This window comes from Suricata suricatta, chromosome 4, assembly GCF_006229205.1.
Source record: "Suricata suricatta isolate VVHF042 chromosome 4, meerkat_22Aug2017_6uvM2_HiC, whole genome shotgun sequence".
Classification (NCBI taxonomy): Eukaryota; Metazoa; Chordata; class Mammalia; order Carnivora; family Herpestidae; genus Suricata; species Suricata suricatta.
In genome coordinates, this window is record NC_043703.1 from 4006869 (window position 1) to 4030597 (window position 23729).

Consider the following 23729-nt stretch of genomic DNA (forward strand, 5'->3'; position numbering starts at 1 on the left):
CTGCTCCTGGTCTCTTTTTAAGTGTGTTTTCACCTTTGTCTCCCTCCTCTGCTCAAGTTAGAGCCTGCAAGCGGCAAACATCCTGCATAATTATTGCCCCCCCCCAAGGATGATTTAATCACATGGGCAACTTCTGAGGTTTCTAGTTTAATCCCCAGCTAGGGGTGTGTGGGGGTGTGTTTACTTCCCTTACAGGTTTTGTCTAAACCCTAAAGAAATACAAAATATCTGTGCATCTTCACTCCTGGAGAAGGAAAAGTGTGGACTAACTGTGGTGAATGCATTCCACACCTATTCCGCACCAGAAGGCGCTCAGCACGGTGCTGGGTGGTCGGTCAGACACAAAGAAATCACGTCGCAGCCTGTCAGATCCGGGTCTATTGCAGAAGCAAGGCATACAAAAGGGAAGTCAGACAGTGAGTAATAAAGAACTGAAGTGAATACAACCAAGTATCAAACTACAAAAGTGCAAGAGCTCTACAGAAAGGAGAAATCATTCCTAGAACCCAACACCAGGAATTGGGTTTTGGAGGTGGGAGCCTGACAATGTGAAAGGCCCCTCGATCTAGAGGCGAGAGCCCCTGGCACGTGTAAATACATACAAGAAAAAGGAGTATTGGCTCCGGAAAGGCCAAATTTACTCTGTGAAGGGCCCTATAGACCAAGAGGTCCGACTCTGGTCTGAGGGATGGCCTGCACTCAGCACTTCGTGAGGGGAAGGTGTGCTGATCAGTCTTGGCGAGTTAGAACAGGACAAAGATCAAGGAGTGAGATCAGTGAAGCTGGAAACCAGTTCTGCGGACTGTTCCATGATCAGGAATAAACAGAAGAGTCAGAACAATTCGTGGTATGTCACAAGCACTCCACAGAAGACCTGCCTATTGTGAAAAAACTCCAGGGACTCATAGACCAGTGGTGGTGAAGGATGGAAAATAAATCTGACTGGAAAAACAAACAAATCAGCTTCCAAAGTATCCATTTCATGACATTAGGAAGAGGACTCCCATATTCTTTGAACTTTGGTTCAAGGGCTAAAAAAGAGAATGAGACATATTACAAGGCTAACTTCTAGATTTTCCTACAGAAAAACAAACTTAAATGCTTTGGGGAAAAGGTGGTTTGCTGTGTAATATGTCTCATTTTCGATCGACAGGCAATGGTTTTGGAAGTGCTCCTAAAGAATAAATCACTCCTGAGAAAATTACAGGGTCGTCCTGGGGCTTTGATCCTCAACATGCCCTACACTTGGGTCTTACACTTGTAGGTATTCACAAAACTCCTTTCCCTCCCTCGTCCTTGACAAGGAACTTCTATTCTCTGACCAGACCTAGCTGTGATGCCTTCTAGCGTGTCAGAGTGTAAAACAAGGGTTGCAGAGCGAAATAGGAAATGTGAAGATTTTTTCTGAACATGAGAACGAGCAGTCTAAGAAGGACTCCTCTTGGGAAGGCAGCAGTCTTCCAGGGACTCCACGGGACTCCCGCACCGTTTATGAAGGGTGGTCTCCGGGAAGTGAACGCTTCATCTCCACCTGCGGAGCGACATTAGGTGTGGCGCACACGTCCCGTGACCCGACTGGCTCTGCACTAGAGGAGCACGGGAGTTTCATGTCAGGGAAAGACTCTGAAAGACTGGATGAGCAGCAGGCCACTTTTCATCATCTTATACCACCAATAGTAATGGGGGAAAACAAAAAGACCAGAGTTTTGTGAAAAGGCACTTATGAAATCTGAACGCCAACAGGACTGTGAACAGTTAAAATTTATTCATTTCCAGATTCATTTAACTCAGCAAACGCTTTGGGGCCTCCTCATTCTCCAGCAGCCAATATACAGAAAACATTTACTATCAGCTTAAATTAAATGTCTGTGGGAAAATAATATGAAAAAAGAGAATATAAATCTAACTTACACTTATCATCCACGGCATTATTACAATAAAAATTCATTAATTTCCGCACAAATTCAGAAATTTTATTTAACCATTAAGGAAACCTTAATGTTCTACCATATAATTTAGGTTAATAGAAAACTGGCAGGGGGGCGGGGGAGAAAAAGACTACAAACTATCTTAAGACATTAATCAAACCTTTAATGTTATCAATTTATTGCATATGTCAGTACAGAAAAATAGAAAGTATGCTCTAAAAGAAATCTATTGTAAAAAAAACAAATGTAAATGTTTGCTCGCTATGGCTAGTGTGCTGTGTACTGTAACATTCAAATTTGTTATAAAACTGTATTACTGCTTCAGATAAAGTATGGCAAATAACAAAAATATGAGTTACATCAGGAGGCTGGGGTAACTTCTCTTATCCTGAAGGTACCTGAAGGTGCTGAAAACAACTTGAATTTTCGGTATTCACTGTACTGACAGAAACTGTTATAAATCATGTTAAACAACACACACTCATTCCCTGTTACATGTATATATGGCACTTTTTGTAAAAAGTGTCTTATACATAGTCCTATTTTTAAACTACAATTTTAAGATACAAAATATAAATGGAGGTATATTTGCGCCATTTGGCAAAAACGTGTTGACTATAATTAGGATGAATGCGTTTATTTTGTTATACAAATGAATATATTATGCCTGGTTCGCTAAGATGATTGCATATATGGTAATATAAATAAACAGAAGTGCTTTTCATTTTCTACCCTATTGATTTAAAAAATAGATGTCTGTGCTTTGTCACATCCGACTTTACCTGAGTGATATGAAAATACATAAATTTAAGTGGATAATCAAAAAGCATTATGACTAGTATTTTTCACAGTTTTTTTCTTTCTTCATAATTGGTGTCAAACTTAATAGGAAAAACAGAGGGGAGCGGTCAGTGGAGGAGTTCAATCCATCTCAATCATGACCTAAGTTAAAAGTGACTTGTGTGACATCCTTTTAAAAAGTTTACCCTATTTTTTACCTAACCTTAAGAAAGGGACTCAATAATGAAAACGTGTCTTAAATTGAGCTTGGGAGATAATTTATATAAAATTGAATATGGCCTTCATTCTGTACCTGGACCAGACAAACCTAGTCCCCCCTCAAAGCAAATCTTACAAGGTAAGAAATGAATAGAACTGCGTCAGGTGGATGAATTCTCAGAAAGAACCACCGTGAGGCCAGCTTGTCACCAAACCTGGGACCTGGGTGCCCACCACCGGCCGGCGGCTCTTCGTGACCCAGTTCCCGCCGCCCTGTCACAGACCTGGAAGTACCGTCTGATAAAAAGATCAACCTCACAGTCCAGGTATTCGCAGCGCCCGGGGCCCTAGTCACTTTCTCGGATAGAGGCGGCCTGCATTCCCGTGTTGTTTTGCACTGTTCGGTAGCTTTTGCTCCCAAGCCTATCAGTTAATCATTAATCATTTCCTGGCTCTCCATTTAAGAACTACGTCATGGTTCCCTTTCCAGCTATTTCTCTTCATTTAGCACCTTTTCTCTGTCACATACTATTTCTCCCCATTTTCTGCCATTCCCCCCCCACCCTAATAATCCTTTAAAATAATGGATCTTCACCTAAATGAATTGCATCTTGCCAGATTTAAAATTATTCTAGGATTTCCTAGTTTACAGTTGCTTAAAAACTTAAAATTCATTCATAAATTCTTACTACAGCTGCTCTTGCAAAATGATTCAGAAACAAATACACAAGGCGGACACGCTTCAACTCCCACTAAGACCTGGGTCTACATGAAGGAGCAACTCATGAAGAATTTGCATTTTATTAAGACCAAGTGCTTTGGCCACAAAATTGGACATGTTCTGAAAAAACGGCGCCCCGGGCTTCACGGACCGCGGGCCACGAGAGTTTGTTCTCCGCCCTCCTCCTATCTAAGGAAGCCTCGGATACAGAAGCCAGGGAGAGCACGTCCTAGAATCCTACACGCAGCCCCGCAACACACGTCCCTTATTCCGAACAGAACAAAGGTGGGGATGAACACAAGTACTGGACAAGTTTTGAAATCCTGGCTTCAGAGGGGAAAGGAATTTTGTTTATAGACCTAAAAAAAAAGAAAAAGGCAGCATAAGAACAAAACACTGATGAAGAAAAAGCTTTCATCTTTCATCAGCATATTCACAACAGAAGGTGATGATCCCCGGTCACAAGCAGAATGCTAAATGAGTCCACGGAAACACACAAAGCTGCTCGATCCTTCCAGATGATAAAGCTACGGTGCACCAGGCAAGCTCAAGGCTAAGTACACGACATTTGCTGTAGTAACTCGTTTCTTTTGAAGGCATTACTGTAGGGGTCATTCTACGCCGCAGTGATGAACAAGATCAGAAGTATCCTTTAACTGTGGTGAATTTAAACATAAACATATACCTCCCATGATATGCATTACCAACTTTTTTTTTTAAAGCATGACTTTTAAACAATAATTTATAGAAAAAGTGTCTTAGAAATCATACTTGCTAGGGTTTTTTTCTAAATACTGACATGAAGTGAGTAAGAATGTTATTTGGCAAAAGTATCTCTAGCACTATCTTCATGGAAAGGTTCTAAAATTAAGGTCAAGAATAGTGACCCATGATTTCTCTGTTCTAGCTGCTTGTACAAAGCCAATAAATATAGCTAAAATATTCAAAATGTTCTATGTTAAAGCTAACATCATGTACAGAGCTCAATCACATCTAATTTTTGAGGAGAGCTTGAAACAACGTAGCACAATTATACCCCATAGCTTATATTTTTAAGGTATATTCTGCAAATTTTAAGGGGCTCTTTTTTTTTTAAGTAAGATTTTTCTTACTCTTCTCTATGTCTAAATACTACTTCTCACTTACGACCTCTTAACAAATGGTAATGGGCTCTCTAAGAAAAAGTTCCTGTGTTCTTTCATTCCCACACTCCTAGAAACAGGAGAAAAATAAAGGCGACTTCCTGAAACTTCTACTGCTCTGTATGAGAACAACTGAAACATTAAAGCAAAGAACAGGTGTTTTGCTTTTGATTTTGTAAGTTTTATTTTCAGAAAGTCCAATAACTGATATCTTGGCTTTTGTGGGCTAGATGTACCTGGACACTGGACTTAAAAATCAAGTGTGGGAATTTCTGCAAAACAGCATGTACAACTGTACAGTGGTAAGACTCGCTAATTCAGTTCTTAAACAGGGTCTAGTCATCACGACTGCTAGGAGTGGTTCAGCTGTAGACTTACAAAATTGACAGAAGCTAAAATTCTCTTTGCCACCAAAATTACAAATGTTAAAAAGTTCAAATATGCACATCAAAGCTGCAGTAAAATTCTAAATTTCTATTTTTACATGCCATGATCCAGACTGTACCTAACGAAACACGGTACGTGGATATTGGAAAACGGGGTCCCGGTGACTTCTAAGAAAAAGCTGGACCTCAGCATTTGCCAGAGCAAACTTCAGTGGCAACCTGCACGCAGGCCTCACTGTCACTTCTTGCCGAGAACAAAATAGAGTTTACATAAAAATAGATATACCCCAGGTTGCCATATACATCGGTCGAGGACCAGTACTATTTACATTAAAAACAATGCATTGCATAATTCAAGGAAGAAAATACCATCATGCATTTCATTTTAACTTTTAAGGTGAAGAATGCAGTTACAGAACTAAGTTGGCTTACCATGATTGTCCCGGTACCTACTAAAGGAATAATAATACCCAAAGGTTTCTCGTTGGCCAGTCTCCTTCCACACCCAGCCACGAATCTAAGGGCCACACAAAGCACACCCCTTTAGCAACAAGAAACTTTTGAATACAATAGCTATCAAACGGGCATATTAAACTAAAGATATGGATACATAACCACACTGAAAGGTCTGACGAAAAGGTATGAAATAATCCCAAGAATTACAGTTCTTCAAATGTAAAAAACTATTTGGATCATCTCAAAGGAGCACTGAAGTCCTTTCAAAGTTTAATGTCACTCTTCAGACAAGTACAGACATAACACGCTTCTAGAAAGGAACATTCTTTATCGTTCTGCACAAATTAAAATACAGTGCATTAATCAAAAAGAAAAAACATCATATAATCGTTACATTAGATGCAGTTTTGGCCATCTCCTCAGGAGAATGGCTTTTCACGACTTCCCGGATGAACTGCTCCAGGGCGGTGAGGTAGCCCTGGCACTGCCACGTGTCGTTGTGGGTCCCGTCGGGAAAAATGGCTAATCGCTTAGTCCGAGACGGGGAGAGTTCGTAAAGTTGCTTCATCATTACTGGTGGGATTAACTGGTCAGAGAGACCAGAGATGAAAAGAGAAGGCATTCTGCACTGAGAGATTTTTCTGTAGGACAGGAATTTGTTTTTGTAGCACCATAAAGGAAGGTAACGCATTGGGAAGAATGAAAATAAAGTGCTGGCCATGTGCGGTATGCTTAAAAACGTGTTCTCCACCATGATGGCGGAAATCCTATGGGAATTTTCCGAAGCCAAATGGATAGCCACTGCTCCTCCCAAGGAACGGCCAAAAAGAAAAATTTTCGTCTTGTCAAGGTCAGGTCTAGTCATCACGTAGTCTAGCACAGCTTCAGAATCTAAGTAGAGTCCTTCTTCACTCGCTTCTCCTTCGCTTTTTCCATATCCTCGATAATCAACAAGCAAAAGATTAACTTTGAGGTTAACCAACATAAGCAACGCATTTGGTAACCTGTGACCTATGTTGCCTGCGTTCCCGTGAAAATAAATTATAGTCGGGGAATAGGGCGAATTGTCTCCGGTGTATCTTATCAAAATAAGATTCAGACGCACTCCATCTTTGGTTCTGATGAAAATGTTTTCATGTGGAATACCAGTGGGCATGGGAACATAAAGGCGTGAAGAAGATGGCTGTTCTGGAAAATAAAGCAATACATCCTGGAATTTATATAGAATACCTGCTATGGATACGAATATTAATAAAAGTAAGATAATGCCTCCGTACAGATGAAAAGTCACTATTAAAGGTAAAAGAGAAATACGGCAAAGAGCCCAAGACCACGAAGCCAAAGCTATGAGCCATCTTTCCACAAAGTTCCACAGGATCCAGGACTTTTCCATTGTAGCTCACCGTAAGTGTCCTAAAGAGAAAGAGAGAGAGAGAGTTAGTAATTCAACATACAATTATTTTAAAAGACAGATCCAGTAAATCGCTGCATTAGGAGACTCCTTGGAAGGCTATGTCAATCCATCCACCGTGGTTCACATTCCCCCATTCCTTCTATTCTCAACACTCTCCTTTCTCCTTCCACTGCTAGAATGACGAAACACATATATTCATCAAAATATATTCATTTTTCTAAAAAAGTGCTTAATTACTGCCAGGTATTCTCATTAATGCATTCTCCTTAATTTGACAGAAAAATCCGTTGATGCCCTGTTCCCAAATCTGTATGAGGGAATTCCGCTCAGGAGTGGAAGTAAATGGCCGTGCTCCCAGCAACTCCAGTAGAAGAGCCTAGAGGCTCCTGGAGTGCCCATCAGGGAGGTAGGCAGGGTGAGAGAATGTCTTTTCTGTATTGAGGTATAGCTGACAGATAACATTTTATTATTTTCAGGTGTACAACATAAGGACTTTTATCTATATGAAGAATGCTCCCGGTAAGTCTAATTAATGTCTGTCACCATACACGGTCGCAAAATTTTTTCTCTGGGGATGAGAACTTCCGTGATCCACTCTCTTAGCAACTTTCAAGTATGCAATACAGTATTAACGGTAGTTGCCAAGCTGTACCCAATCTCCCCAAGACTATTCATGTTATAACTGAAAGTTGGTATACTTTGATCCCCTTCCCCCATTTCGCCCATCTCTGACTCTGGCAACCAGCCAGCTGTTCTCTGTATCTCTACGCTTGGGGGTTAGGGTTTTTTTTTTTTTTTCTGGTTCCACATATTAATGAAATCATACATATTTGTCTTTCTCTGACTTAGCTCACTTAGCGTAATGCTCTCAAGTTCACCCATTTTGTGGCAAACAGCAAGCTTTTATTCTTTTTTATGGCTTGGTAATATTTCATGGTGTATACGTGTCACAGTTTCTTCATCCATTCATCCATCAACGGATACTTAGGTCGTTTCCGTATCTTGGCTATTGTAAATAATGTTGCAATGAACATGGGGGTCCATGTCTTCTTGAGTCCGTGGTTTTGTTTTCTTTGGATAGACAGCCAGAAGCAGAACTGTTGGACCAGACGGTGGTGGCTGTATTTTTAATTGTTTGAGGAACCCTCCACACTATTTTTCATGGGCTGCACCAATTTACGTTCCCATCAACAGTGCCTAAGAGTTTCCTTTTCTTCACATCCTCGCCAACATTTATGTCTTGTCATCCCACTGTGAGTTTTCATTTGCATTTCCCTGATAATTAGTGATGCTGAACGTCTCTTTGTGTACATTCTGGCCATGTGTATGTCTTCTCTGGGAAAGTATCTATTCAAATCTTTTTTTAAATTTTTTTCTATGTTTTTTATTTATTTTTGAGACAGAGAGAGACAGCATGAGCAGGGGAGGGTCAGAGACAGAGGGAGACACAGAATCCGAAGCAGGCTCCAGGCTCTGAGCTGTCAGCACCCAGCCCAACGCAGGGCTCGACCTCAGGAATCTTGAGATCATGACCTGAGCTGAAGTCGGACGCTTAACTGACTGAGCCGCCCAGGCGCCCCTTGGAAAGTATCTATTTAGATCTTCTATTTTGTAATCAGGTTTTGTTACTATTGACTTGGGTGAGTTCTTTATGTACTTTAGATACTGATCCTTTATCAGGTATATGCTTTGCAAATATATTTTGCCCTTTGGCAGGCTGTCCCTTCACTTCTTATTTCCCTGGACGTACAGAAGCTTTTTGCTCTGATGTAGTCGCTCCTGGCTGCTTTTGTTGTCTCGGCTTTTGGGGTCATGGATCCAAACATCATTGCCAAGACGGAAGTCACAGAGATTACTACTTCGTTTTCCTCTAGGAGTTTTATGGTTCCATTTCCAGTTAATGTTCTATATGGTCTACGACAGTGCCCTTTCTTCTACGTGTGGAAGCCACTTTCCCCAGCGCCATGTCCCCCAATTCTGTATTCCTGGCTTCCAGCCTGTTGTGAATTAATTGACCATTTACATGCAGGTTTATTTCCGGGCTCTCTGCTCTACTCCACTGATCACTCTGTCTTTACCACACTGTTCTGACACAGCTTCGTAGTCTAGTTAGAAATTAGAGAGTATGCCTCCAGCTTCTTCTTTCTCAAGATTGCTTTGTCTAGTTGGGATCTTCTGTGGTTCAACACAAACTGTAGGATTACTGTTCGGTTTCTATAAAAACTGCCACTGTAATTTTGCTAGTGACCGCACTGAGTCTGTATGCTGTTTTGGGTAATACGGACATAATAACAATTTGAGTCCATGAAAACAGAGTATCTTCCCATTTACTTGTGTCTTTCTTTTTTTTTTTTTAACTTTTTTAATGTTTTTTAAAGAGACTGAGACTGAGAGAGACGTGAGCAGGGGAGGGTCACATAGAGAGGGAGATACAGAATCTGAAGCAGGCTCCAAGCTAGCTGTCAGCACAGCGTCCGATGCGGGGCTCGAACCCACAAACCGTGAGACCATGACCTGAGCCGAAGTCCAACGCTCATCTGACAGAGCCACTCAGGTGCCCCTATTTGTGTCTTTCTTGATGTCATATAGTCTTCAGTGTACAGCTCTTCCCCTTCCTTGACTAAACTCATTCCTAGGTATTATATATTTTTTTATGGAATTGTAAATAAAACCATTTTCCTTCATTTCTCTTTCTGATAATTATTAGTATACAGAAACAAAACAGACTTTTGTGTACTGATCTGGCATCCTACAACTTCACTGAGCTGGGCAGGCTGAAGGCAAATTTTATTAGAGACAGTTAACACATCCTAATTAGTCAAGATCAATCTGATATAATTTATTGTTAATTTTCTTTTGCACATTATAAATTATACCTAAACAAACTGAGGTAGGAATCAAATATTTTCTCCTCTAGCTAGAGGTTTTCACAGTTAAACACTACTTTATTTAAACAACTACTGGTTTCTAGAATTGTATTATTTTTGAGAGAAAGAGTTTAATAGTTTCTCTTTCACACTGGATTAAAAAGAGATCTCAGATTGCTAGCGTCGTGAAATAATGCACGATCTCTCATACAGCCCTTACTGCAATTTCGTGTCAGTGAGTCCATCCAAATAAGTACAATGTATCGATAAGGCCATAAAGAGCTGGGGGAGATGCATGAAACGAAGACACAGCAATTCTATTTGAGAACCAGAGATAAATGAAGAAAATGACTTTTTGGAAAAAACTTTTTTAAAGACTTCTGAAAATTATAATTGATAAAAGAAAAGGCAGAAGAAAAGCATTTCAAGTCCATGTTTTATGGTTATCAAATTAAAAAGTTTATGCATATTGTCTTAAAAAGGCAGAAAAGGTGATATGGTGTAAGCTTTCTTATGTAGCAGTCATCTCTTTACACATTTGCTAAGTTTTAAATATTATTAAATTCTCTTTTACTTGCAAACAACACTATCATATAAAGAAATTATTCTTAAATTTAATAAGTAATTGTTAATGACTGATTTTTAAAACTTTATTGTATTCCAGAAGCTCGTAAACGTGACATTTTCATTCACTGAATTAAACACTGAAAAAAATCAGAAAACCAAATTACATTGGATTGGCTATAAAGGCGAGTTAGGTGATTTAATAGATTTGATACTTCACTATTACCTCACCAACGTATCTTACTAGCTTGCTGAGCATAGACTTTCAAACTTGAATTCTTGTTCAAATGACTCTTTGAACATAAACCAAGGGCACAGCATTTTCCTGAAGTTTCTTGCAATCAACACCGCCACCTAGCTGTAGCAAGTTTTATTACATAAGCACCGCGGTCAGCTAGAGAAGCGCCTGTGCAGGAGGCAAAACTAGCTCCAGCTTGAAAATCCCCCAGCAGCGGCTGTGCGACCCGGTTACAAAGCAGACCACAAGGGGCTGCGTCGGAGCTGCGTCGGAATCTGCGTCGGAATCTGCGTCGGAGCAGCGGGAGAGGCCGGTATTCCAGATCGCGAATCAGTCCGCGATTCTATAACCGTGCCCACGACCTCCCACAGGGCTGCCTCAGCATCGCTCGAGTGTCAACAACACATCTGGCTCACTTAGACTTTTCACCTCATGTTTACTTACTTCATTTTTATATTTCAAGTGTAAGTAATTGTCAAGCATTTTCATTGGACCAAGAGCTATACTGGAGAATGTGAAAACACACCATCATTAACTTGGGATTAACAAGGTCTGGTATAGAAAATACCAACATACTGGAGCACCACACTTTTGGAAAATAAGGTATCATTTAAGATATTTCTTTAGTGAACAATTTTACTGTCTTTTTCATAGTTAAAACCAATCATTTATGACAGTCATATTGGAGAAATGAGTAACTCAAACACCATTTATTTGGTGATTTGGCAGAAAAAAAGAACATGGCTAAAATTCCATCACCCTAAAATTCTGCTCTACCGTGTATCTGCTGAACAACCTTTTGTTTATCACTTATTTTCAGTCTGAATTTCCTTTTCAGCAGAATTTTTTAAATGCCCACTTTTAAGGCTGGTCAGCATTACCAAATGAAACTACTTTAAAAAGCATTTACAGATAACTCTAGATATATTAACTGTATTTGCTTCTGGGACTACTGTTTCTAGCTACACTACCATGCTCTTAACCATGGTCTGCTCAAATGAACATCAACATCAGACTGTACAAAGCAAATCTAGAAATTTGATAAGGGTTCCTATAGGCTGGATAATCAGGAGTTGATTCAGTTTTCAAATCAAACAAAACTGTTACAAAAGCCTCTTGGAACGTTTCGCATACACAGATAAACATTCAGAAAAAACAGTTATAACTTTCAATTATTCAAACTTGGAAAAATTATCTTTTGTAAAGAAGCCTCTTTAATTTCTAATTTCAACATACAATACTGAATTTAAATCTATAAAGCCATGAACTGTTTTTCCCTTTTTCACTACTGTGTCCCTACTGGGTAGGACACCACTTTACATATATTCCAAACTAAAACTTCTAAATGAACAAAGAAATAATGTGTCTATATTATCAGGCTTCTAAGAAAACGTAACTGTAGTCTGAGCACCGGACACATATACCGAAGACTGGGCATCAGAAAAATGGCCACGTGCGTCCACTTTTGGTTAGAAATCACAGGAATTAAGCTGAGAAGTCGCCTTAACTGAACAGACGCTCGGTACACAGAGGTATCACGGTTTACATCTTAAACAGGCGAAGCCAGCGTCAATGTCAGTCCCTTTGCAGGAAGATCAATGGAGATCCACTCTAAGGACAGGTGACCAGAAGCTGTTCTCAAGTGTGTCGGCCGTCTTCCTTCTCTTCTGCTTTGGCAGACCAGTGGTTTAGAAGGAGCCCCCACCCGCAGACCGCCTTACCCTCACCTGACCCAACGTGCCAGAACCTTCTGCTCCCCTGTCTGTGCCGCACCTGTAGGCTCTAAGGGAACCGGAGCAAGCAAACCCAAACTAGGGAGGATGTTGTATTCACGAACTGTTGACTCAGCAGAAGACAATTCCGGAGTCTCCTGCTGACGGGGCAGCATGAGGATCCAGACGTCAGGGAAGCCACCGCGAGCAGCAGATCCCACGGCGGCGGCAGGTGCAGGTCTGACGTCCATCTTGTCAGCAAGTTCGTGAGAGTAAGGGGCGAGCACCCTTTCTCCAGCGGGAAGACACCACTCTGGCTAACTTCCAGCACAGTGACCCCGGGGGCCTCACGAAGGGGGGACAGCGGCTGTTTCTAGGCGACACTCGTTGCGGGGAACTTGATCCCTCGCAGCCAGCACATCTGGATCGAGCCCACCTGGGCTGGACCACACCTGTCCCGCAGGAAGTGGAAAGAGGCACTCCTGGCGGCGTGTGCTCTGCGAGTCCTGGACGCGGCGCCCACGTGCCACCACCGACGATTCTCCTTCCCGGGGGGCAAGGGGCAGCCGGTCAGGGGCACCTGCCCCGGCCTGAGCACCGGGTTCCCCTCCCTCGTCCTTCAACAGAGCGGGGAGGGCCGGGGGCGCCTGCAGGGTCTCCAGAGTGGACTGCCCACGACGAGCTGGACCACCGGCCGACCCCGAGAGCCCGTCTTCGGGGGCAAACGCTCGGAAATGTGCTGTCGGGAGGGGCAGGCCACCTGCGGGGCTCCCCGTTCTCAGGGCGGCACCGCGGCGTCCTGACGACCAACAGAGACGCGGAGCTGAACACGTTCACAGCTACCCGAAGAGGGGGCTTCCTGGCAGAGGGCACTCACTGGACCCGACGGCGCGGAACCGCGGGCACCCCGGCCCCACGCTGCCGCGGAGCCTCGGTCCCCACCTCGTGCCCACGCCGTGAGCACCCGACCGTCCCAGTCCTCGGTCCTGCCTTCGCGCCGGCTCACACCGGGTCTCCCGCGTCCAGGCCTCGGTGGCCCGTTCCCTGCGGCTGCGGCGGCCGCCCCAGTGCCTGCTCCGGAGAACTGGACGGACGCCTCTCCCCGCGACCTCCGGAAAGGAGTCCTCACCTGCTGACAAAGCCGACAGATTCTCTCCACCCGCATGCAACCCCGTAACCCTCAGCAGCACCAACTGATCCCCCTCGGCTTCCGGTGACTCAGATTCCAGAGTGTCCCCCTCGGACACACCCCCAAACAGAGGCATCTTCCCAGGTCCTGTCCGTTCCCTTCCTCTCCCTCAGCAACTTCATTCTTTCTCACGCCTCCAGCCATCACACTCGAGTTCTGATCCTCTGTTTACACCACCTACAATCTCAATTTATCTATTCCTTGAATACCTGATATTTTACCTACGCCTCAAACCTCTCTACAACTAATCACACCCTCCTCCACCTCACATTTTCCATGCTTTTCATTAATTACAAAGAAGAAAAGCATGATGTGAAATATTTATTTAGAAAGCACAGGTAAAAGTCTGGGGCTCAATATATAATAACATAGTAAATGAAAATTTAACTAATGTGTTATGGTTTCAAAAATAAGCACATTATCATAATATGCACAGGTCTTGACTTGGAATAAAAAACAATCAACCTAAAAAATAATTTTGTGCTTTTATTTAGACGAAGTGATTAGAGGCATCATGTTGACATTAGTAAGCACTTCTCAAGAAATCATCTATTGAGGGGCACCTGGGGAGCTCGGGTTAAGCATCGACTTCGGCTCAGGTCATGATCTCACGGTTCATGGGTTCGAGCCCCACGTCGGGCTCTGTGCTGACAGCTCAGAGCCTGGAGCCTGTTTTCAGATTCTGTGTCTCCCTCTCTCTGACCCTCTTCTGCTTGCACTGTCTCTGTCTCTCAAAAATAAAAATAAATTAATCTATTGAAAGCATCACTGATTTTTATTGACTTTATTATGACCAAGTAGAAACAATTCTGATAGTTTTCCTTTTAGAACGGTTTTGAAGTATCGGCAATGTCTTGATGGACTCTAGAAGCACTTCAGTCCTACGAATTCGACTCTCAGGTCTGGTGACGATCCTCTTGAGAATTTTACAGTCTTGATTAACTTGTTGTATTCAACTTCAGTGCTCCAATGCCTCAAGTGTTTAAGTATCAGGCCATTATAAGTATACAACAACCAATTTAAGACTAAAAAATAAAAACCATTTGAAGCTGTATAAGAGTCAGAAGCCCCAGGTCGGCGAGTGCCCGCTGAGTGACCAGTCCCCAGGGTCAGTGAGGGCTCGCTCATCGGATCTCCCGGAATCACCTCGTGTGCCCCCTCATACATATGTACTTGGAGAAACTCAAAGGTTCCATTGCTAGGAAAAATATGTAAATATTGTTAAAGCAGATGCTCAAAAAAAAAATGGAGATCAATCAGTGCAGAAGTCATGCCCGTCCTCCACGACAGGAGTCCCTGGGACACAGCCGCCACGCCCCAGGGGGCCCAGGCCTCGGCCACTGACGCACCCAGCCCCGGCTACAGCCTCCTCAGACTCCAGTGCCTCCGACCGCACTGCTCAGACTGAGGACACGGCCACACACACGGGCACCCCCTGCTAGGTGCATGATGGAGTTTAGGCACCACCGACTATTTGAAAACCACAAATGTTCTCAAGTAGCTCGTGATCTACTTGGGAAACAGACAGGGGCACGTACAACAGTGCATGTCGAACCTGAGTTCACTTCACTATGAAAAGAAGAAAAATAAAACCATAACTATGTGTCCTTTACAACATAATTCTTAGTAAGCCCTGCATTTCATCATGCCTGATTACTTACAGAACCCAAGTGGAAACTTACAAACATTTAAAACACAGGACAAAGTGTAACTCCAGGATTAAGGATTTCTCTTATTTGACATCAAAGAGCTGTCTATGCCACTTATTTTTACCCACTTAGCACAATCATTCACAGGACCTGGAGGTATTCAAGCATAATCTCAGTAAATACTTGGCAACCTCATGTGCAGGAACTCAGAGCAGAGGAGCTGAACTGGGTGATCTGAGGCTCCTCTCAAACCCGAGATCTTCCCGTGCCAATGGCTTTCAAGAGTGGCTGCAGACCCCTAGGGGTCACCAAGACCCTTTCTAGGCATCTTCAAGATCAACACTATAATTATACTAATTATCTGCCTATACTGTACTTGGCTTTTCACCACTGGACATTCGCATTAATGGCACAAAACCAATGACGAGCAGCAAGGATCAAGGCAGAGGCACCACATGCAGGAGTCCAATTCTTCACCCCGTGAACTCCAGGAAAGAGGAGAATCATTTTCACAGAAGAATGCCACTGAGGAAGCCGTAAAAATTATGCATTTAGTTATATTTCAACCAGTGAGTACACATTTCTAATGTTCAGTGTGACAAGATGTGCTGATCCTGAAATCCTGAGTTGTGAGCTGACCTAGCTGCTTCTCTGGGTGACAACACTTTTACTGAAAGTCACCTCCTAAGCTGTGGTTATCCAGAGTTAGACTGTCTGGTAGACATTTTATGAAAAGCGGACGTGCGGTGGCCAGGAAGCTTCCAGTGACTGCAGGGACTTTTCTGATGGCACCGTGGTGGTGACTGTCCGTCCAGGTGGTCTGTGAGAGCCCGCGGAGCGAGTCGGCCTGGGAAGAATCTGCCCAGCACGGCAAACTGGCATTTCCAAGGCACCGAGGACGGCGGTCACAGAACCCAGCGCGGGCAACGGCTCACTGTGAGGGCAGCCGAGGGATTTCCACGAGAGGAAGACGACAGCTTCTCCGACACAGGCGCTGCCGTGTAAGTGCCCCTGCGCTGGGGAGTGTCACACACACACACACACAGGACAGCCAGGACTCTCCTCCCTGGACAACCGCAGGCGCCCGGAGCCCGCCTCGGACCGCCTACCCTCGGAGGAGGCGCGCTGTCGGCGCAGACGGCCAAGACGCTTGCAGCGATGTCCGACGCCGCGCTCCCAGTTAACCGGTGGGCAAAGACCGCCGTCTGGGATAAAACGTGTGCTGATGTGTAATGGAGTTTTTTTACTGCTGCTTTAAAATGACAACGCTGTATAGTTTATAAACTCCTAGCTCTCATTTCTAACACCATCGATCTCTGTATAGTAGTACGCATGTCAAAAAAGACTGTGGAACCCTTGATTGTTTTTGAAAATGTAAAGGGTTTCTGAGACCACAAAGTGGAAAAACCACTGCCCCCGAGTGCCCAGCCCTGGAACCCTCCTGGCTTTTCCCTCCAGAGACGCGTCGCCCTCACACTGAGGAGGACGTGTCCCACGCACTCGATCTGGCAACTACACGCCCCGGAAATCGACCCGAGCGCTGACAGAGCAGAGGCGAGTCCGCGGGCTGGGACTCCAGCGCGGTGCTGCTCCCCGCGGGCCGGGTGGCCTTCGGGTCTTGTTCCGGATCCCAGGGGAAACGCACTCCGTTTCCCAGCGCCGAGAACAAAGCTCCGTGCGGGAGCATTATCAACATGGCCTTCATTACTCTGAAGTATATTCCCTCTGCACCCATTCTGTTGCGAGCTTTTATCATGAAACGATGTTCAATTATTTCAAATCGTTTTTAAATATATTTTTAAATGTTTATTTACTTTTGAGAGAGAGAGAGAGAGAGAGAGGGAGGGAGGGAGGGAGGGAGGGAGAGAGAGGGGGGGGGGGGGGGGGGAGGGAGAGAGAGAGAGAGAGAGAGAGAGAGAGAGAGGCAGGCAGGCAGGCAAAGCGCAAGCAGGGGAGGGCCAGAGAGAGAAGGAGACACAGAATCGGAAGCAGGCTCCAGGCTCTGTCTGAGCTGTCAGCAAAGAACGCGATGCAGGGCTCGAACCCACAAACTGTGAGATCATGACCGGAGCCGAAGTCGGACGATTGAGCCACCCAGGCGCCCCTCAAATGGTTTTCCCGAATGTCAAAATGATCATACGATTTTGTCCTATGACTTGTGAACATGGTGTATCATGTTTTTGCAACCCCAGAATGCATCCCTGAAACTAATGCAGCAGGCATGTCACTATGCTGAAACCAAAATAAAAAATAAAAACAGAACCCCCTGCCCCAAAAGAATGATGGCCTCCTTTAACTGTAATATTGTGTCGCTGTAATACATTGCTAAAGCTTGCTGGGTTCTGGAAGATACGTATCTTTAATAAAAACACCTCGCATTCTTCAGGGTCCCAAGGATCACAAACAGAAGACAGAGGACAAGCTCTGGAGAGAGAACTTCCTGCTCTGGCAGAAGTCCTGAGGCACCTGGGGAGGCCTCACCCAGGGGGTGCTGCCTCACAGGGTCTCGGGCCACCAGGTGAGTCCACATTTAAATATGGGGACCCATTCTGAATGGGCCCTCCTGTCTATGTCTTTCTACCTTGGGTCTCAGCTTCCATAGTTGTAGAAACAAGCTGTTAAACTGAATAATCCCTAGGGTCTCATTCATTTTATTGGTGACAGAGAAAACGTAAAGATAGGACTGGAAAATAAGCATTAGATTATAAAAAACACCATCTTTACGAACTAGCAGAGGTTGGAGAGCCTGGTTATAAGAGTTTAAGGAGCAACTGAAAAGTGAGAGGTAAGTATGCACCAAGATTAAAAATGAGTCTCGGGTCAGGGGGGCTCAGTCAGTTAAGTGTCAGACTTCAGCTCAGGTCATGATCTCATGGCCTGTGAGTTCAAGCCCTGCATCGGGCTCTGTGCTGACAGCTCGGAGCCTGGAGCCTGCTTTGCATGTGTCTCCCCCTCTCTCTGCCCCTCCCCTGCTTGTGTTCACTCACTCTCTCAAAAATAAATAGACATTTTAAAAAATTTTTTTTAAATGAGTCTTTAGAAAACTCAGATGTGCAGAGATCTAGTGATTTCACATTTCAGCTCAAGTTTGTAAGATATTTTATTCATCATACATTTTCAGTCTCCTTCCCAGACCATTACTATCAAAGAAACCTATTTTTTCAAGAGCACGCACTTAAAGTTGTAGGAAATAAGTCTGGCTACGCAACCTTCACATAGAACAACAGACACGGCATGTTTTAGGGGTACAGCTGGGAGAGAAGGAACAGCCAGGACTCTAAAGAACTATCACAGGTTTCTATGAGCCCAACAACGCTTTGCTTTTGCTTTGTGAACGGAACTCGGTGATCTCTCCAATGAAAGCCACGTACACAACGGCAAACACTAAAGATTGATTTCCAGTCCAGAGTGACAACCACCTCGAACTTCCTCCCTGCCAAAAAGTACTACTGCCCCCGGAAACTGGTAACCTGTGACCAACCCTTTATCCAAGGGCACTTAAATTAAAGAGAAGAACAACTTAAATATATCAAGAACTAAAACTCAAACTACAGGAGCGAATACATTTTTCTAAACTCCTCATTTTGAAGTAAGTATGGATTTAATATGCAAATGCGAGGACAGTAAAGAGAGGTCACGTGCACACGTCGCCCAGTTCCCCCGCGGCTACATTTCCCATCGCGGGGAACAACACCCACACGGGGAACATGATGCCCGCACTCTGCGCACCTAGGGTTCTAGGCCATTCTGTTACATCCAGAGTCAGTCATCGCCTCAGCCATCAGGAATGGACCTCGCAGGGCACCTGGCTGGCCAGTCACTGGAGCCTGCGCCTCTTGACCTTGGGGTCATGGATTCGAGCCCCAGGGCTGGGTGTAGAGATTACACAAATGAATAAATAAATCTTAAAAGAGAGAGAGAGAAAGCTAGTGCTGTCGTTCTAACGGAAGAGCTGAACGCCTGCCAGGCAGGAGCTCCCCACCTCTCTCCACGGGCTGAGACACGAGTTAGGATCTGCATCCTCGCACCTCGAGAGCCAGAGGAGGCACAGTGAAGTGAGACCGGGCAGCAGACACAAACTGGGACTGTCCTGGGCACAGCCGGCCACAGGGTCACCCTGGCATTTCCTCCTGTAACCCCTTGAAGGCTTCCAGACAGATACTAGCTACCCCCCCCCCCCCCCGCAGGCAGACGCGCCCAGGGTCCTGCTGCTGGGGCTGGGGGGCATGGAGCTGGCCCCTGGGCCGTCCGGCTGCGAACGCAGACCGGCGCTGCTTGGAGGAGCCACAGCCACCACGGCTCCCCTCTCCTGTGGTCAGGCATGGGGACTGGGCTCTGTCTCGTCCAGCACGCTCGCCGGCCTGGACTGGGGGTGCGGGGCCCGAGCCTGCATCCCGGGGCCTGCCAGGGGGTCAGCGTGGGTCCGGAGAGCAGTACTGAGGGGCCTGGTCACAGCAAACTCAGTTTGGGGGGGGGGCAGAGGGCGGGGCAGTGGAAGGAAAGGGTACGAGGCTGCCAGGACCCTGTGGGTGCAGGCCTTGGTGGAAAGTGATGGATCAGACGCAGCTAACCTTGACAAACAATGGGGAGCTGGCGGGGAGACAGGCAGAAACCTGAGACAGAGGTGCAGGCACGCAGGCCCACCTCACCCCTCCCTGGGCCTGAGCCCTGGGGAGGGCTGGAGCAGGGAGGGCTCCTTGACCCACCCCCTCCGGCGCCAGGGGCCTGGACCTGGCCGTCTTCCTACGCTAGGCCATGTCTGGACTCTGCAGGGAAGGGGGCGCCGAGGTGAGCCCCTCCCGATGTGAGCCCCTCCCTTTTGCCTGATGCTTCTCAGGAGTGGCTGCCTTTTGTTTTAAGTTAATTTATTTTCTAATTTACATCCAAGTTAGTTAGCAAATCATGCCACAATGATTTCAGGAGGAGAGCCCGGTGATTGGGCCCCTGAGTGCAACAGCCGGGGCTCCTCCCAGCAAGTGCTGCCCTGCGGCCCCGCCCACCAGCCCATCCCCCACCGGCGACCCTCAGCTTGTTCTCCTATTTAAGAGTCTCTTATGGTTTGTCCCCCTTCCTGTCTTTATATTAACTTTGCTTCCCTTCCCTTATGTTCATCTGTTTTGTATCTTAAATTCCACATGAGTGAAGTCATATGGTATTTGTCTTTCTCTAATTGAACAAATACATTTTTTGATTATTGCCTAACTAGCAGAATAGATAAGTTATTCTTTTAATCTCACTTAAAATTATGTTTTAATAAAGCCTAGAATTCTCACACAAAAAACAAAATGTCCATTATTCTCATTATTTTTAATAGCAGAAGTTTACATCATATTACTGATTTACGGATTCTGCTGACAGAAAGAAGTCTTTTAAAAACTACAAAAGATGTTCACCCTTATGGGAAACACGAATTCTCCCCAAACAATCTGACGAGAGGCTAACCAACTACAAATGCAATCAAAAAGGTCCTAAGTCACAAATGTACTATTGTTTTTAAAGGCCCTTTGGGTCCATCTCCAAATGGTAATTTTAGGAATAGCTTTAAAAGTTAAAACTGATCATAAGTGAAAAAACCTAGTACAAGAGACAGAACCGCACGTGGGTTCCCACGAAGACCGCAAAAAGTGCAAGGGCGTTCACAAGCTGGCTAATAGGTGTCCACGGGGGGCAGAACAAGTCCCGGCTCCTAGTAGGGGCTCACAGGGCCAGTCACATTCCAAGTATGATGGACTATGGACGCAGACTCAGCCTTCCCGCACCGACGGCCCCATCCCCGCCAAGAAGTCCGGCCTTCCTGCACCTACAGCCCCCTTCCCCTCTTCCCACCCTTCCCCTCTTCCCTGGGGAGTGTCAGCCCCACCAAGTGCTAGAGAGTCAGACCTTCCCGCACCAACGAGCCCCTCCCCGCCAAGAAGTCAGGCCTTCCCACACCGAGGGGCCCCTCCCCACCTACCGCTGGAAAAGTTCGCAGTGGTGCCAGCTGACAGCGGAAACAGAAACACAAATAGCTCTCAGAGTGTGGGAGACACCACAGAATGAATTCTCCACTTCCCTAACGGTTACCCACAGGTCATCAATAATGGAGACTCCTGTCTTAACAGCCCCAGGGGACAAATGAAGCGTCAACTGCCTACGGAAATGGGGGACTGGGACGGCAGACCAGCTCCAGGGACTGAAATCTGCTCAGGCAGACCGATCTCAAACACACCAGGTGGTGACACACAGCGTTTTGGTGCTCTCCCCTTTACCAGAAGCAGGGAAGGGCTGGCAGAGAGTCAACCAATGGAACAGAGGTGCCAGATCACTGTCACTGTGGGAGGCAATCCCAGTCTGTTCTGAGATTACCTGTAAAATATTTAAGATGATCTGAGGTTATCTGAAATATCTGTCAGAATATGGTCATAAAAAAATGTACAAAGGTTGAAAATGCAAATAATGATGTTAGAATTAAGACTGATAATGAGGGGCGCCCGGGTGGCTCAGTCAGTTCCGGTCATGATCTCACTGCTTGTGAGTTTGAGCCCCGCATCAAGTTCTGCTCTGACAGGTCGGAGCCTGGAGCCTGCTTCGGATTTGGTGTCTCCCTCTCTCTCTTACCCTCCCCTGCTCACACTCTGTGTGTCTCACTCTTTCTCTCTCAAAAATAAACACTAAAAAAAAAAAACACCAGATAATGAAATTCAGTATGTTTCAAACTGTTCTAGACACTTTATAAACTAGATGGATGGAACTTAAAAAAGTTACTTTTTAAAGGTGACTATGAGCCGGCACAGAGTCTATGAACCCACAAACCGTGAGATCATGACCTGGGCCAAAGTCGGACACTCAACCAACTGAGCCACCCAGGCGCCCGGGAAAAAGTCTTACTTAGAAGAATTAGAAAAACTAAGACTTTTGGTCACAATCTAAGAAGCCTAGGCATTTCAGGTGGTGAAACAAGATTCAGAAAGATTTTAGAATCTGAGTAATAATTGAGCTCTAAATCAGTGAGAAACAGAGAAACAGAAAGAGTCCCAGGAGATGAGTAACAAGAGGGGAGATTCTGGAAAAGCGTTAGGCTGGACGGCTTCCTGAGCCGGTCACTGAGTGATACTGTTAACCCAGGACAATCTGGTTCCTGGACTCTGTGCCTCAGAGCCAAGGGGCCAGAGGCCCGCTGCAGGAGGCGTGGGGTGCAGGTGCCTGGGTCTGGACACACACAAGTCCAGAGCCGGCTCATAGTCGTCATTTCCACCCAGCTACCAGTGGGAGGCAGTGTGGTGCAGTAAAAAGAGACCTGTTTCTCGGGCTTGGTCTGATAATAGCTAGGTGACCTTTGCCAACTCACTTAGCTCTCTGAATGTCTATTTCCTCGTATGAACGAGGAAGATGAAACGTGTAATGGGAAAACTGCTGGGAGCAAATGCAATACGAGTGTGTTCATGCGGCCACTTGTAGAAGACAACATTTAAAGTGTTTTAACACCCACCAGAGCAGGGTAAGTGAAAGCACAACTGGAAGTTCTGCTAGCCTTGGATTAAATAATGAATGAGACTCGCTGGAGCACAGCTGAGGATGTGCACACAGGAAAGAATTTAGGGCAATGCGTTATTTTTCTGTCAAAACCAAGTTCAGGCAGCAGCACCTTCGGAACGCCTTCCCTGGACCTCTACTCCCTACTACCGACCCTTCCGTTCCCTGTGGTTTGTACAAACGTATGCGGTGACACTTATTCCGGCAGAATAATTAATTCATCTCTTTTACACAGACTGGGAGCTCATCCCTGATCGTGTCTTCTACCTTGTCCATTCTGTATTTTCAGCAGTGCCTGGCACACAGTAATAAGTCTATTAACAACTACTGACTTGAGCATTCTAAATGTTTTAATTAGAACAATTATGAGATAACATTGCATGCAGGACAGCAAATCATCGCGTACTCAAATAAAACGCAACTTCTTAGTGAAAGACATGTGACTAATCTAAGCACGGACACAAGTATTAGCCCGTGCCGAGGAAATCAGGACACGATCCACGGAAATCAAACATCAGAACTTGAAGCCGCTTGCGCCTTGATGCTCAGTTACGGTGTGACCCAGTAAGCCTCTGTCAAACAGCTGGATTTAAAAGATTTGTTTTTGGTTCTGATGCCCCGGAAAGCAGCACGAGGTATGCATTTTGCAGAAAGCAAACGCTGACCTCCCCCCCTAAAAAAAAAATCGACAGCAAAGTCGACTTCAATTGCGTGGGGTGCGCCGCGCCATCTCTGAGACACCCCAAACTTGCCGCCGTGCAATCCGCAGGTCTACACCTGTCGGCGGCGGGCGGCGGCCGGGACTCCCGGGCCCTCTGCCCTCGCGGCTGGGGGAGCTCGGGGTCACTTCTGCCGCGCGTGGGGCGCGCGGGGCCGCGAGGGGCGAGCTCTAAGTAGCGGTCGGGGCGCGCTCCCGGGCAGACCGCCGACACGGGTCGGAGGCGCGCTCCGC

The 23729-nt window shown here is 45.5% G+C and overlaps 1 protein-coding gene across 1 annotated transcript; it reads right to left on the minus strand.

Annotated features, from left to right (window-relative positions):
• Positions 1 to 1743: 1743 nt before the first annotated feature.
• ABHD13 (abhydrolase domain containing 13) lies at positions 1744 to 10722 on the minus strand. Its single transcript, XM_029936446.1, has 2 exons — positions 10704 to 10722; positions 1744 to 7045 (listed from the first exon to the last, which is right to left on the minus strand). Exon 2 carries the CDS (start codon positions 7023 to 7025, stop codon positions 6012 to 6014), a length of 1014 nt encoding a protein of 337 aa, XP_029792306.1. The 5' UTR covers positions 7026 to 7045; positions 10704 to 10722; the 3' UTR covers positions 1744 to 6011.
• Positions 10723 to 23729: the final 13007 nt, after the last annotated feature.

What these genes read in the sequence shown, in the direction of transcription:
- ABHD13 (XM_029936446.1), bottom strand. Translation starts at nt 7,025, where the DNA reads ATGGAAAAGTCCTGGATCCTGTGGAACTTTGTGGAAAGATGGCTCATA.